Genomic DNA, 14,915 nt, shown 5'->3' with positions numbered 1-14,915 from the left:
CGAGCCCGGCAGCGCCCGCGGGAGTCCCCGCGTGTCCCCCCAGCCCCACCACAGCCGCGGGGGTTGGGCTTGGGGGGGTCCCCGCCCATCGCCCCCAACCCCCCCGAGCATCTTTGGGTGGACGGCGTCACCTCGTGGCCTTCGGGGGTAACGACACCGCCCGGGCCGGCGCCGCTGCGGGGCGGGCACGGGGCGGGCACGGGGCGGGCACGGGGGATAAGGGATGGGGATGGGGGACAGGCAGTGGGGTACAGCGCACGGGGGCCAAGGGACAGGGGGTCCCTGTTGCCAGGGCCGGGTGCCGCCGGCGGCAGCGCTGCCCGCGATGGGCCCCGTTGCCGTCACTCTTTCCAGCGACGCGGCACCGGGGCACGGGGACATGGGGCGGGGGACACAGGACATCCCAGCCCAGCCCAGCCCAGCCCCGGATTTCCTGGCACGGGTGGGAGCGGCGCGGTGGCTCCCGGTGACCTTTGCCGGGGTCGGGACGGTGACAGCCACGGCGGGGAAGCGGCGATGCTGCTGCGGCTGAGGCCGCGTCCCCACGGCCACCGAACGGGGCTGTCCCACGGCAGTGTCGCCCTCGGGGTCCCGGTGTGACCTCCTGCCATGGGGGAGGGACCTCAGCCCATGGGGGATCCTAACTTGGGGGTCCCATTTCCTGGGGGGTCCTATCCCATGTTGGGGGTCTCAACACGGGGGGGTCCCATCCCAAAGAGGTGCCAGGTAGGGGGGGCGTCCTATCCCGAGGGGAATTAGGGCGAGAAGAAGGGGACTGTGGGGTGGGGGGCGCACGGAGGGGTCTCGCGGGGGGAGGGGTCTCGCAGGGGGAGGGGCCTCGCAGGGGGAGGGGTCTGCGGGGGGAGGCGATCCCCCGCTCGTGGGTGACACAGCCGCGGGAGGACGCGGCCGCGGTGCCCCCAGGTGCGCCCGCCCCTCCCTCCCCCGCACACCTGCGCACGCAGGTACCAGGGGTGCGGAGCGGGGTGCGCGGCCCCTTTAAGGGGCGTGTCCGGAAGCGCCGCGGCCCCGCCCGGCCCCGCCCGGCCCCGCCCCCTCCCGCGCGCACCGGTCCCGGTGGGGCGGCAGGGCGGGTACGGCGGCCGGTGCGGGACATGGCGCGGAGCCGCCGGCTGCTGCCGCCGCCCCTGCCGGGGCTGCTGCTGGGGCTCGGCCCGGTGCTGCTCGGCGCCGCCGCCGCCTTCAACCTGGACCGCACCTTCCCCGTGCTCAAGGAGGGCCCCGCCGGAGCCTTGTTCGGGTTCTCGGTAGCGCTGCACCGGCAGACGGAGCGGCTGGAGCGGAGCCTGTGAGCGCGGGCGGGGAGCGGGGGGCGATCCCCGTGGAATGGGGGGGCCGTGGTTGCGGCCCCGTGCGATGCGGGAGAGAGAGCGGAGGTTCACCTGTGGTTGGGGGGGTTGGGATGGGGAAGAGTGGGGAGGGGTCCCCCGTGGGGGTGCGGGCGGTCCCCGTGAGGATCGGGGGGTCCCCCTTGGTTGGAACCCCCGTGAGGCGGAGGACAGTGAGACAGCGCTTTACCTGCGAACGGGGGTGTCCCCGTGAAGTGGGGTGTCCCCCGTGGGTGCGGGGGTCCCCCGTGGGGTGCGGAGGAGCTGCGCGTGGTCCCCGGTAGGGTCGGGGTCTCCCCTGGGATGGGGAGAGATCCCCGCGGGGTGCGGATCCCCCGTGGGGTGGGGCAGAGCGCGGAGTGTCCCCCGTGGAGGTGAGGAGCCCCCCCTTGGGATGAGGGTCCCACGTGGGGTGGGGGTCTCTGTGGAACGGAGAGGGGCGGGGGGGTCCCCCGTGGGTGTTGGGGGTCCCCCGTGGGTGTTGGGGGTTCCCCGTGGGTGTTTGGGGTCGCCTGTGGGGTGGCGGGTCCCTCCGGGGGAGTTCCCTGCGTCAGGGCAAAGGTCCCGAGCCCGCGGCGCTGCTGTGGGGGCGGGGGCGCACCGGGAGAGGTGTGGGGGTGCCGGGAGAGGGGCGCCCCGGGGCTCCGGGTGCTGGGCTGGGGGCGCGACAGCCCCTCCGGGAGGGGGGATCCCTCCCCACCGGAGCGGCCCCGGCCGGCGCGGACCCTCGGCGGGGCGGTTTTGAAGCCCCTCGTGCCCCCCCCCCCCGAGCCCCAGCCGGTCCCGGCGAGGCCCCGTGCCCGGCGAACCTGTTGGACTGTGGTTCCTGGCGCCGGGCAAAGCCCCAACAAAAGCCCTTTTCAGCCGGAGCATTCCCCGTGCCGTGCCACCGCTGTCACTCGCCGTGTCCCCCGCTGTCCCCCCGCTCCACCGGACGCCGCCAATCCCCGTCCCCGATCCCTCCCGGCTGGACATTCGCGGCCGTGCCGGGAGAAAGCTCCGCCGCAGGGGCTGGGCTGGGTTTGTCTCCCTCAAGGGCACAGGTTTTTGCTGGGTCACCCTCCCGCGACACTCACAGCTCCGGGGGGGTCCTTGGGGGACCCCCAGGGATCCCTTTTTTCCCGCGGGGGGCCTGGCAGCAGCTGCTGGATGCAGGCATGTGCCGCTCCGCATTCCAGGGATGCATTTGGGCCCCGCCGTGGGATGAGGAGTTGTTGTTGCTCCCGTGCAGGAGGGAGCGGAGCCGTTCCCTGCAGAGCAGCTGGCGGGGTGCGGGACCCCCCCGCCCTCGGGGACACGCGGTGCCCGCTCCGGTGGCATCGGAGCAGCTGCCGGGGAGCACCGGGCGGGGGGTCCCGCCTGGCACCGGGACAGATCGGTTCGTGTTTTCCCGGCAATGGCCCTGGGGGGGATTTCGGGGGGCTGTGACAGGGACCCGCCAGCCCCACACCTGCGCCGCGTGTCCCAGCGTGATCCCTGCGGGGGAGAGGCTCCGGAGCCAGGACCCCCCCGGGAATTCGCTCCCTTGTTCCCCGGGAGCCTCCGCTGCCCGTGCCCGTGGCCGGGGGCAGGGATAGCGCGGGGTTCTCTCCATCCATGGGAGGTGTCCCCAGTTTGCGGTGTCGGAGCCGCTCCGGGGTGGGACCGGTGCAGGGGGGCCCCCCGGACCCCCCCAGGGGCAGAGCAGGAGCCCCAGGGATCGCACCCGCGCCCCGGTGCCGGACGGAGGCTCCGGTGCCCCCTGCTCACAGGTGCAGGGTGGGGACAGGAAAGGGACGCTTCCTGCCACCGTCATCCCCGATTTGACGCGCGGGAGGGGGTGTCCCGGGCCCCCTGCCCCGGCCGTGCCGCGCCTTTCGGGATGGCGGTGGGAGCGGAGGGATGCTCCAGGGCAGCGCCGGCATTCCCGAATTCCCGGCGGGGTGCGGGGAGCCGCTTCCCGGGCGGGCGCTGGCGGGGGGCCAGGCGGGCACGGCGCGGCCGGGGCGATGCCGGAGCCCCCCCGTTCCGCCCCCGCCGTGTTTTGCCGGGCCCGCGGAGCTGTGCCCATGCAAAGGTTTGTTTGCTCGCTCCTCCCCGGCCAGGTGACGGCGGGCTGGCAGCGGGGCTCTTATCAGCCCTCCCGAGATTAGGGAGCTCCTTGGGCTGCCCGCGTCCGGCCGCTCCCGCCGGCTCCGGCCGCTCCCACCGGGAGCCGCTGGCTCGGGGCCGTGGCGGGGGGAGCCGCTGAATCCAGCCCAGGTGGGTTCGAAGGTCCCTGGATGACCTGGGGAAACTGAGGCACGGCAGATCCGTGCCAGGAAGGCTGAAGACCCCCCCCAAATCTGCAGCCAGGGGGGAGGCAGCACCCACATCTGCAGCCCTGTGGGAATTGGGGCTCTGCCCGGGGCTCGGGGGTCTTCCTGATTCCAGCTGGCTGGTGAGGAGAGCGCTCTCCTGGCTGGCTTCCCGGTTTTCCCTCCCCCTCGGCGGGGTTTTTGCGGATTGCTGGAGCTGGCTGAGCTCCCCCTGCCTTGGCCCGGATCCGCCGGGGTCCTGCAGGGCTGCGGCTGCTCGGCAGGAGGAGGGGGACGAGTGTGGGACCGACCGTCCGTCCATCCACCCCGTCCGACCGTCCGTCCGTCCGTCCGTCCATCCCTCCTGGCTTCCAGGAGCCGCCGCCCCCTCTCCCACCTCCTTTCCCGAGGGGGCACCGCTGGATTTGCCTGCTCAGGGACCCCCATTGCAAACTCAGTGGCACTGGGGAGAAACTGGGGGGCGGGCTGTGGGCCGGAGCCCCGTCCCGCCTGGTCCTCCCCTCCCGGCTCCGTCACCCCCGGAGCGCGGTGGGAGATGGATGAGGAGCTCCCCACGCTGCCCAGCTGCTTCCTGGGGAGGGGGCTCTGGGGGGAGCACGACCCCCCTATTCCAGACCCTGCTGAGGTGTCCGGGTGGGATTGTCTGCCATCCTCGCCTCTCCCACCCCAGGGATGGCCGCATTTTGGGGTCCTGGTGCCCGGACCCTCCCACAGCCCACCCTCCCTGCTCAGCCAGTGCTGGCGGGGAGCTCCCCCCCGCTTCCAGCCAACCCCCCCGGTTTGCCAGGGCGGATTAGGACGGAGCACGGCCTCGCATTCCTGCTTCCCTCCCTTCCCGGCCTCCCCCTCGTGCCGCTATTTGACCATCGCGAGCCTAATCCCAGCTCCCCGTCCCCCCACCACCGTGGGACCAGGGCCACAAACGGGTCCCGGCCTCCCCAGAACCCCAACTCCGGTTCCGCTGGATCCCCGGGAAGCCGGGGACTCGGGGCACCTTGGCTCACGCCCGGATCGGGGACGCCCCTGGGTGTCCCCCCCTGCTCTGGTGGGACTCGGCAGGCCCCGCACTCCCCCTTTTCCCAGGAGCAGAGCCTGCGGGTGGGCTGCCGTGCCGGGAATCTTGGCTGGAGGCAGCGGGATGCCGGAGCTGCTTGGCCTGGGTGGGCTCCCGCCCCCCGGGACCCGCGGGAACGGCAGGGTCCGGCTGAGCCGGGACCACCGGGGGAGCCTGGGGGCACCCCCGGCTGTTGCCCCCCCGGTCCCGGTGGGGTTCGGAGTGTGGGGGCAGGACCCTCCCTCCCCCCCCTGCTCTGAGTCACAGCAGCTGCCCTGAGTCACTTCCCCCCCCAGGTAAGGGGGGCAGTGGTGCCCCTTGTGCCCCCCCCTTGGAACTGGGGGGCAGATTCCTTTGTGCCGAGCTGGCAGGAGCCAGGAGGCATCACCCCCCTCCTTCCCTTCCTTTCCCAGCAGCTCCCGCTTTCCGGGGGGCTCCGGACGGCGCTGGCACCCCCATCCTGGCATTCCTGCGGGGAGCGGCCCCCCGGGCCCCCCCTTTGGGGTGAGCGATGCCAACCCCCCCCCCCACCTGCAGCCCCGGGCTGACTCAGCCGCCGCGGAGCCGCCCGGGGGGGTCCCGGCGTGCCGGGGCGGGGGCTGCCCGGGGCCCCGCATTCCTCCTGCGCCTGGGCTTTGAGTCAGCGCCCGGCCCGCCCGGACGTGCCCGCGCTGCCGGCCCCGCATTGCTCAGCTTCCCGGCACTCCCTGCCCGCCGGGCTGCCCTGGGGACAGCGGGACTTGTCCCTGTCCTCGCTGGTGGCTGCGCTGAGAACTGGTCAGCTCGTTACAGCAGTGCCCTGTGGCCACCGGTGTCGCTGGGATGGGGACAGAGGGGTTTGTCCCCGCACTTGCTGGTGGTTCCTGCTGAGGACCGGCCAGCTCATTACCCCAGTGCCCCGTGATCGGCTCTGGGTGCCGTGTCCCCTCCGTGTCCCCTCCACGTCCTGGGTGCCGTGTCCCCCCGTGTCCCGCCTGCCAGAGGGACACACTTCCTCCCCCAGCACGGCCACCTCCACGCCATTGTCCTGGCGCTCCCAAAGGACTTCCCGGCGGAAAGGCTGGCCCTTCCGGAACCCTCCGGCCATGCCAGCTCCCCCTGCCAGCACCCAGCCCCACACCAGGGCCACGGGGCCTTGCTTGGGCTCCCCAGCATCTTCCCGTGGGGCGGGGGGCTCAGGTGGGTGGGGGGGGTCCCTTCAGCATCACCTGAAGGAGCTGGGGGGCACATCCAGCCTGGAATGCCAATGTCCCCCCATGGCACTGCTGTCACTCAGCCGGGCCATCCCTGCCCTTCCTGGGGGGACGTCACCTCCGGGAGGTGCTGCCTGTCCTGGGACACCCCAGTGTTGCCCAGGCCCCCCCAGGATGAGGGGTGTCTATCCTGGATGAGGGGTGTCCATCGCAGCTCCCCCTCCCCGCTCCCAGGGGAGTCTGTCCCCTGTCCCCTGTCCCGGCATTCCCTGTCCCGGGAGCTCGGCCCTGTCCGCCGGACACGCCGCAGCTGTGCCGGGGCTGTGATCAAAGGTTGGCCGGGAAGGGCTGGGGGTGTTTACACAAACGGGGCCCTGGGGCTGGGCTGGGGGTGCTGAGCAGCCCCCCCCTCTTGTTTTCCCCACCAGTACAGCGAGGTTTGGGGGGTCACTGCAACCCCCTCTTCCCGCACCCCACATGCGCCGGGCTGGGGGCTTGGCCGGGCTGGGATGGGGTCTGGGAAGGAGTGGGGGAGCAATGAATCCGTCAGTCTGTCCTTGAGGCCTTTCGGGGTTGCTGTGTCCCCTTCCAGCTCCGGAGATGGGGCTGCCCCCGTTTTTTTGGGGGTGTCTGGGTGTGGCAAACTCTGGGCAAGCAGCTCCGGTTCCCCCCAAGCACCCCCTCCCCAGGGCACCCGCCTGGCTCTGCACCCCAAAACGATCTGAAGGGGTTTGGGGGGGCTGTACCTGCTCCCCCCCATCACCCACCCACTTGCCCCCCTTTCTGCCCCCAGGCTGCTGGTGGGGGCCCCCCAGGATGCGGAGCCCGTGAACGGGACTCGGACGGGCGCCGTGTACGCCTGTCCCCTGAGTGCCACCACCCACGACTGCCAGCGCCTGGCCATCGAGCTCAAGGGTGGGTGACCCCACTGGGGTGTGGGACCACCCCAAACCCCCCCAGGAGTGGGGTCCCCCTCTCAGGCCGGCTCTTCCCCCGCAGATGAGCCGGACAAGGCCATCATCGAGGACATGTGGCTGGGGGTGACAGTGGCCAGCCAGCGGCAGCCGGCGGGGAGGGTGCTGGTGAGTCTGGGGGCACCGCGGGGCTTTGCACACCCAGAGCCCGGCTCCTTGCACACCCAGCTCCCAGTGCTGTGCACACACACGCTCTTGGCGTGACCCTTCACCTTTGGGGTGTCCCCTGGCCCTCAGTGTCCCTGCTGTCCCCAGGCCTGTGCCCACCGCTGCCAGGGGTGCTGTGGTCAGTGCCTGAGCTGTCCCCTGTCCCCAGGCATGTGCCCACCGCTGCCAGGGGTGCTGTGGTCAGTGCCTGAGCTGTCCCCTGTCCCCAGGCCTGTGCCCACCGCTACACACGGGTGCTGTGGTCAGTGCCTGAGCTGTCCCCTGTCCCCAGGCCTGTGCCCACCGCTACACACGGGTGCTGTGGTCGGGGGCGGAGGCGCAGCGGCGCATGGTGGGCCGGTGCTACATACGGGGCAATGACCTGCGGCTGGACCTGGGGGACGAGTGGCAGACGTACCACAACGAGATGTGCAACGCCAACACCGACACCGACGAGACCGGCATGTGCCAGATGGGCACCAGCGCCGGCTTCAGCGCCAACATCATCTACTTCGGGGCACCTGGTGCCTACAACTGGCAGGGTGAGGGTTCCGGGGAGGGCAGGGCCTCTCTGGGCACCCCTTTACTGGGGGTTCCCCTTACCTTTGGGGGCACTTCCTCCGCCAGGGTGCCTGTACCCCCACGGGACCCCCACGGGACCCCCATTCCCGAGGTGCCCGTGCCCCTGTGGGACCCCCCGCCCCGCTGTGGGGTTGACCCGCCCTCCCCATTCCAGGGACCGACTACATGCTCCAGCGGGAGATGTGGGACCTGGACGACTTCTCCTACCCCAAAGAGAAGATCGGCAACATCTACATAGGTGGGGGCAGCAGGGGGGGCGCCCCAGGGGGTTTTGGGGTGAGGAGGAGGAGGTTTGGGGGGGATGGATTTAGGGGGAATGTTGGGGGTGGATGTTAAAGGGGTGGGGGGCCTTAGGGAGGCTTGAAGACCCCGCTGGGATGGTGGGAGTGGGGGGCACTGGTGACATTAGGGTGACATCAGGGTGTGCAGGGGGATGGGGGAAGAATATGGGATGGTGATTTGGGGTGAGGAGGAAGTTTGGGGGCTGTGGGTTTCGGGCGTGGACGTTAAAGGCTCGGGGGACACTTAGGGACACTCAGGGATGGTGTGAGCCGTTCCCAGTGCTCCCCCCTCGATATCCCGGGGGCTGGAGGGGCCCAGGGTGGGGTTTATGGGTATCGGGGGGCTCAGGGGGGAGATGTGGGGACCTCGGGGGTCCCCGTGCCCCTCCCTGAGGCCGGGCCCCGCGCAGGGTACACGGCCGAGGTGGGCAGCGCGGTGCTGCAGCGGGACGACGTGACGATGGTGACCGGGGCGCCGCGGTACGAGCACACGGGGGCCGTGCTGCTGCTGAGCCGCGGGGCCCAGCGCACGCTGAACCGGAGCCTCCTGCTCCCCGGGCCGCAGGTCGGCTCCTACTTCGGCAGCGCCCTCGCCCTGGCCGACCTCAACAACGACGGGTGAGGGGCCGCGACCCCCCGGCTGCGGGGATGGGGGCTCGGCTGGGGCTTCCTGAAGGTCACCTGGGCTGGGATCTGTCCCCTTCTGGGGGTGGGGGGTCTCCCCTGGAGGCTCCTGCAGCTCCCGAGGGCGGGGGTCTCACCTGGGACACCGTGCAGCTCCCCTGGGGTCTCTGTGGGTCACAGCTCTGGGGCGGGGAGGTTTTTTGGGGTGTCACCTTTTCACAGCCCTAGGGGGGGGTCCCCACCACTTCGGGCGTGTGGGGTCGGGGCCGTGTCCGGCCCCAGCCCCGAGCACCCCGCTGTCCCCACAGGTGGCAGGACCTGGTGGTGGGGGCCCCCTACTACTTCGAGCGGAAGCAGGAGGTGGGGGGCGCGGTGTTCGTGTACATGAACGAGGCCGGGGGCTTCCAGCAGCTCCACAGCCTGATCCTCACCGGCCCCAGCTACTCCGGGTTCGGCTTTGCCCTGGCCAGCATCGGGGACATCAACCAGGACGGGTTCCAAGGTGAGCGGCCAGGGACCGCTTTGTGGGGAGCTCATCAGGAAAGGAGAGGCATGGGGGGGGTCTCTGGAAGGGTTTGGGGTGAAGAGGAGGAGATGGGGGAGAGTTTGGAGGTCTTGATTGTCCCCTTGTCCCTTCTTTCTATCCCTCCCTCCCTCCTGTGCTGACTTTGTGGGGTCTCACAAGAAGGGGAGACCCCAGATGTGGCTGGGGGCTGCCTGGCTGTGGCCGGAGCTGGATTTTGGGGTCCCAGGGAGGGCTCAGGGGGGCTGACCCTGCTTCTGTCCCCCCAGATATTGCCGTGGGGGCTCCTTTCGAGGGGCCTGGCAAGGTCTACATCTACCACAGCAGCGCCGAGGGGCTGCGGGACCGACCCCAGCAGGTAACGGCCCCGGGGAGCCCTCACTGAGATTTCAGGGCCTGGATTCCTCTCCGGAGTGTCCAGGATACCCCCTGAGCATCCCCCACTCCAGGTGGGATGCAGGGGGTTGATCCCTGGATCCATGGAGTGATGAGCACTGGGTAAGACCCCCCCCGCTCCCCCAAACCCAGGTGATCAGCGGGTCAGACCTGGGCCCCACCGAGATAAAAACCTTCGGGTACTCCCTGAGCGGGGGGCTGGACATGGACGGCAATTCCTACCCGGATCTGCTGGTGGGCAGCCTGAGCGAGCGGATCGTCCTGCTCAGGTACGGGAATGGGGACAGGGGACAGCTGTCCTGCCCCTCTGCCACCCCCGGGGTGGGCACAGAGCAGGGGGGCTCAGCCAGCCCCAATCCCTGCCCAGAGCCCGGCCCGTGATCAACATCCTGGACAAGAGCTTCACGGTGACCCCCAGCAAGGTGGACCCTGCCCAGTGCACGCCCAAGTCCTGGTGAGCCCCCGGTGTCCCCGGTGTCCCCGCGGCTGCTGGTGGCACCCCCGGCTCGGCTCACGGCCCCTTTGTCCCCCCAGCATGACGGTGACCCTGTGCTTCTCCTACAACCAGAGCGCAGGGGACCCCAGCTACAAGGAGAGGATCAGTGAGTGGGGCCGGGGGGGTCTGGGGACACGGGGACAGGGACATGGGGACACGGTGTGGGGGTGTTGGACAACTCGTGCTGTCCCCCAGCCCTGCAGTACACGCTGGAGGCCGACAAGGACCGGCACCCGCCCAGGGTCAGGTTCTCGGGGTCCCAATCCGCCACCTACACTGGGAGCTTCTCCATGCCCACCACCCGCTGCCAGTCCCAGGAGCTCCTGCTGCTGGTGAGGGTCCTTCCCTCCCTCCTTCCCTCCCTCCCTCCATCCCTTTGGGCAGCAAAGGGGGACCCCAGACATGGCTGGGGGCTGCCTGGCAGTGCCTGGAGCTGGAGTTTGGGGGTCGGGGAGGGCTCTCTGAGTGATTCCCACCTCCCCTGCAGGACAATGTCCGGGACAAGCTGCACCCCATCGTGCTCTCCATGAACTACTCGCTACTGGAGAAGCCCAGAAAGTTCCAGCTGGGCCCCCACTCCCTGGACGCCTTCCCGGTCCTCAACCAGGACCAGTCCCACGAGAACGAGACCAAGGTGTGCCGGGTGGGGGGAACACGCTGGGGTGCCCTGGGGGTCACAGGGACTCAGGGGGACGTCCCTGTCCCCGCAGATCGAGTTCCAGAAGGAATGTGGCTCTGACAACCAGTGCTACAGCAACCTCCAGCTCCAGAGCAGCTGGGTCACCGAGCAGAGCCAGCCCCTGCCCAGGTGACAGCGGGGCCCTGCGTGTCCTCACCCGCCCCTTGTGCCACCTCCTTGTCCCCCCAGGGGGTCTCTGTCCCGTGGGGGTGGCTGACCCCGCTCTCCCCGTGCAGGGTGAACGGGACCCAGGTGCTGCAGTACAGCCGGGACGTGCGGAAGCTGCACCTGAGCATCAACATCAGCAACGTCCCCACGACCCCCTGGAACGGCGAGGACGCCCACGAGGCCCTGCTGAACGTCACTGTGCCCCCCAGCCTGCTGCCCTCCTCCGTCCGCCCGGTACGGGGGGGACACCCCGGGCCCTGTGTCCCACCGGGGCCAGGTGGGCTCGGCCAGGATGTTCCTGACCCTCTTGCCCTCCCCAGAGCGGGGCCTGCACCTTTGGGGACACGGTGCTGTGCGAGCTGGGAAACCCCTTCAAGAGGAACCAAAGGGTGAGAGCTCCCCCCCAGCTGCCCCCCGACCCTTCCTGGGGGGCTCAGCAGGTCCGGCTGAGCTGCTGCCCATCCCCCCTGTGTGCAGGCAGAGCTGACCATCACCTTCGAAGCCATCGGGATCATGCTGGACACGCGGGAGGTCGTGGTGTGGCTGGATCTATCCACGTGAGTGGGAGGGGGCAGGACAGGGGTGGGGATGGTCCTGCTGGGATGGGGAGATGCCGATCCCGGTGCCCCGGCAGGCAGAGCACCCAGGAGGATCTGCAGCCCGTGCTGGCCAAGCTGCTGGTGGATTACAGCATCCAGTCCTCGCTGAGCATGTGAGTGTCCCCTCACCCCCTCCGTGTCCTCTCCATCCATCCCACCTGAGTCTGGCTGGGTCAGCCCTTGGTGTCCCAGGAATGGGGCAGGAATGGGATGTCCCCCGTGCCCCTCACGCCGTTCTCGTCCCCCATCCCGTTCCCAGAGCCTCCTCCCACATCCAGTCCTACTTCAGTGGGATCGTGGTGGGTGAGTCGGCCATGAAACAGGAGCAGGACGTGGGCAGCCCCCTCACCTTCGACTTCCAGGTGAGCTGGGCGCGGCCGGCGCCGGAGGGAGGCGGATTTGGGAATGCCAGACTCCACCTCCCGCCCTGCCCCACAGGTGACCACCAAAGGCGAGTCCCTGGGCACGCTGGGCACCATCATGCTGGGCTTTGAGTGGCCCTACGAGATCCCCAATGGCAAATGGCTCCTCTACCCCACCGAGATCCTGGTGAACGGCAACGACACGTGTCACCCCCCCGGGGGGGTCATCAACCCCCTCAACCTCACCGTGAGTCCCCCGCTCCCCGCAGGGCCCTGTCACCCCTGACACCGCGGGGGTCCCTCAGCCCCCTGGCACAGCCTGGGCTCTGATGGGGCCCGTGTCCCCCCTCAGCTCCTGCAGGACCAGGCTCCATCCCGGCAGAGACGGGAGCTGGAGCCCCCCGAGCTGGGGGAGCCCCCGGTCACCTTGGCCACTGGCCGGCGCCCGAGGTCCGAGGCGGTGCTGGTGAGTGGGGGCTGCAGGGGGTCAGGGGGGTCCAGTAGCTCATCCCCCCCTCCCGGGATCACCGTCCCTGCTGTTTCCTGGCACCAGGGGGGTGCTTTGGGCCCCCCTGACCCGCCCTGTCCCCCAGAGCTGCTCGGCGGGCACCGCGCGCTGTGTGTGGTTCGAGTGTCCCCTGCTGCACACGCAGCTCCCCTCCAGCTTCAGCCTCCGCGCCCGCGTCTGGAACAGCACCTTCATCGAGGTCAGTCCGGGGGCTGCGGGGGGTCAGCGCTGGCTGAGCCCTTGGGGTGGTGTTAAACGGGGCCCCGAGACTGCCAGGGCTCAGCTCAGGAGCTGGCACCTGCCCCTGTGTGTCCCCGTTGTCATCTGTGTCCCCCCTCCCTCCGTGTGTCCCCCATCACCCATGTGCCCGTCATCATCCGTGTCCTTCCCCTCCTTCATCCATGTGTCGTCATCTGCGTGTCCCTCTCATCATCCCCATGTCCCTGACCACCCATGTCCCTGTCCCTCACCCGTGTCCCCCCCGTGTCCCCAGGAGTTCCGGGACTTTGACCGGGTGAAGGTGACGGGCACGGCCACGCTGTTCCTGCGCTCGCAGGTCCCCACCATCACCATGAGGAACCACACGGTGCGGGTGAGCCACGCCAGAGCCCCTTACTGGGGCAGACTGGGAGGGACTGGGGCCGCTGGAGCTCCGTGCCCCAACGAGGCTCTTCCCACCCCCCCAGTTCTCCGTGGACGTGGACTCGGAGCTGCAGGAGGAGCAGCCGGCCGAGATTGCGCTCTGGCTGGTGCTGGTGTCGGTGGCAGCCGGGCTGCTGCTGCTGGGGCTCATCATCCTCCTCCTCTGGAAGGTGAGGGGGGTCCCAAATCCTCTTCTGGGGGAGGAGGGGGTGCAGGAGCCGCGCTGGGACCTGACGGGCTCGTGTCACCCGTGGCCGCCTCCTCCCTGCCTGGCGAGGGACACGAGGGACTCGCAGCTGGAAGATTGTCCCCACAGCTGGAAGGTGCCCCCCAGGGGGGGCAGGTGTCCCCCGGGTGGGCAGTGCCCCCCCGGGAGGAGGATTCCCAGCTGGAGAGGGATGAGGAAGAGGAGCAGAGATATTCCCAGCGTATCTTGGGCTGCAAAGATTTTGGGATGTGCACCGGAAGCGGGGCTGGATGGTGGCATCTCCTTCCCTGTGGCTGCACTGCAGGGTCTGGGGGCATCTCCCTGCCCCGCTCCTCCCACTTGCCGAGGGGTGCCCAGGACCCCCCAGCCCCTGTCCCGGCCCCCCTGACCCTGTCCCCTTCCCTGCAGTGCGGGTTCTTCCGGCGGGCCAACACCCGGGCCATGTACGAGGCCAAGGGGCAGAAGGCGGAGATGAGGATCCAGCCGTCGGAAACCGAGCGGCTCACGGACGACTACTAACGGGGGGCACCCCCTGTGCCCCCCCGGGCGCCGCGGGCCCCGCTTGGTAATGCCCCGTGGGGCCGGGCTGCAGCGGCATCTTCCTCCTCTTCAGCCTCCTCTCCTCTTCCTCTGTCCTGTAGGGTCCCTCCAGGGCTCCGTGGGGTCTCTCCGAGCGGCTCCAGGATTGCTGCTCCCTTTGCCTCTGCTCTTCGCCGCCTCGGGGGTCTCTCTCCTTCTCCCTGACTCTCTCCGGCCCCTCACTGACCCCCTGTCCTCTCTGTCCCCCCCTCCCAGTGTGACTTTTTCCAGCGGACCCGCTACTACCGGATCATGCCCAAGTACCACGCGGTGCGGATCCGGCAGGAGCAGCGCTACCAGCCCGGGGGGCTCCTGCCCCGCCGCCGCAAGAAGCTCTGGGTGACCAAGTGGCAGGAGCCGGACAAGTACTACTGACCCCCTGCCCCGCCCCCAGACCCCTGTGAGGGGGCTCTGACTTTGCACAAGTGCATCTCTCCCTGTCCCCATCCCCCTCGGACGCGGCCGCCTCCGGCCTTGGCTCCCGCAGCCCCTCCCCGCTCGCCCGGGGGGCTCTTGCACGCTCGTGCCTTGCACGCTTGTGGGGGCGACCCCCCAAATGTGCCCCCTCCCCGCTCCCCGAAGTGCTGCTGGGCTCACCGAGTGCCTTCCCCCCGCGCAGACACTCCGCTCGCCACGTCCCTGTCCCCCGGGACACATCCCGGTACCGGGGACACGTCCCCGCTGTCCCCGCACGCCGGGACACGCTCGCCCCCCTCCCCTCGGCGCTGGGTGCGGGACCCCTCTGCTTTCCCCCGGGGAGGGGCTGGGGGAGCTCATTCCTTCCTCCACCCCCTCCTCCTCATCCCAGCCCCCCGCGGGGGTCTCATCCCGGTGCTCTCCCCGTGCTCGGACGCAGCTTTGCCTTGGGGCGGGTGCAGCGCTTCAGGCCGTGTCCCCCCCCCCCCCCCCCGCCAGCCTCGCCCCCCGCCCCGGGGGTCCCTGTCCCTGTCTCTGGGGTTAAATTATTCCGCGTCTCTCCGTGTCGGTGTTTTGGTGTCCAGTCCCAGCGTCCGGTCGGTACTGGGGGGTGGCTGGGGAGGGGGTCCTGCACCCCCAGCCGCTGCCCGGCCCCCAAACCTCCCCTCCCTTCCTCGCCGGGGCGCAATAAAGCCTCGCTCTGGGATTTGTAACCTGTTGCCCCCTCCGTGTCATGGTCGGCAGGTTGGGGGGGGGTGGGCTGGGGGTTTTGGGGGCTTTTGGGGGTTGGGGGTCAAAAAGAGGAGGGGGGGATGATGTACCCCGGGAGGGTAGGGG

General features: G+C 70.2%; 1 protein-coding gene across 2 annotated transcripts; it reads left to right on the top strand.

Annotated features, from left to right (window-relative positions):
• The first annotated feature begins 1,074 nt into the window (after positions 1-1,074).
• On the top strand, positions 1,075-14,568 carry ITGA3 (integrin subunit alpha 3). 2 transcript variants are annotated; one of them, XM_068996568.1, is made up of 26 exons: positions 1,075-1,309; positions 6,687-6,808; positions 6,893-6,975; positions 7,307-7,556; positions 7,751-7,834; positions 8,288-8,495; positions 8,810-9,003; positions 9,294-9,382; positions 9,553-9,689; positions 9,788-9,874; positions 9,955-10,022; positions 10,112-10,248; positions 10,404-10,550; positions 10,627-10,724; positions 10,832-10,997; positions 11,084-11,152; positions 11,241-11,320; positions 11,398-11,475; positions 11,622-11,724; positions 11,801-11,971; positions 12,077-12,190; positions 12,318-12,431; positions 12,726-12,824; positions 12,919-13,044; positions 13,491-13,647; positions 13,878-13,967. In XM_068996568.1, the coding sequence occupies exons 1-25, from the start codon at positions 1,116-1,118 to the stop codon at positions 13,599-13,601; spliced, it is 3,129 nt and encodes a 1,042-aa protein (XP_068852669.1). In that variant the 5' UTR covers positions 1,075-1,115; the 3' UTR covers positions 13,602-13,647; positions 13,878-13,967. The 2 variants fall into 2 exon arrangements, with proteins under 2 accessions (XP_068852669.1, XP_068852670.1); XM_068996569.1 differs by lacking the exon at positions 13,491-13,647 and having other exon boundaries at positions 13,878-14,568.
• Positions 14,569-14,915: the final 347 nt, after the last annotated feature.

This window comes from Aphelocoma coerulescens, chromosome 27 (genome assembly GCF_041296385.1).
Source record: "Aphelocoma coerulescens isolate FSJ_1873_10779 chromosome 27, UR_Acoe_1.0, whole genome shotgun sequence".
Taxonomy (NCBI): Eukaryota; Metazoa; Chordata; class Aves; order Passeriformes; family Corvidae; genus Aphelocoma; species Aphelocoma coerulescens.
This window is presented reverse-complemented; position numbering and strand designations above follow the sequence as displayed.

Bases quoted from the DNA above. Each gene is read 5' to 3' on its own strand.
- ITGA3 (XM_068996569.1), top strand. From the start codon at position 1,116: ATGGCGCGGAGCCGCCGGCTGCTGCCGCCGCCCCTGCCGGGGCTGCTG. The intron at 10,249-10,403 runs GTGAGGGTCCTT...CCTCCCCTGCAG, and splicing joins CCCAGGAGCTCCTGCTGCTG to GACAATGTCCGGGACAAGCT. The intron at 11,153-11,240 runs GTGAGAGCTCCC...CCCTGTGTGCAG, and splicing joins CCTTCAAGAGGAACCAAAGG to GCAGAGCTGACCATCACCTT.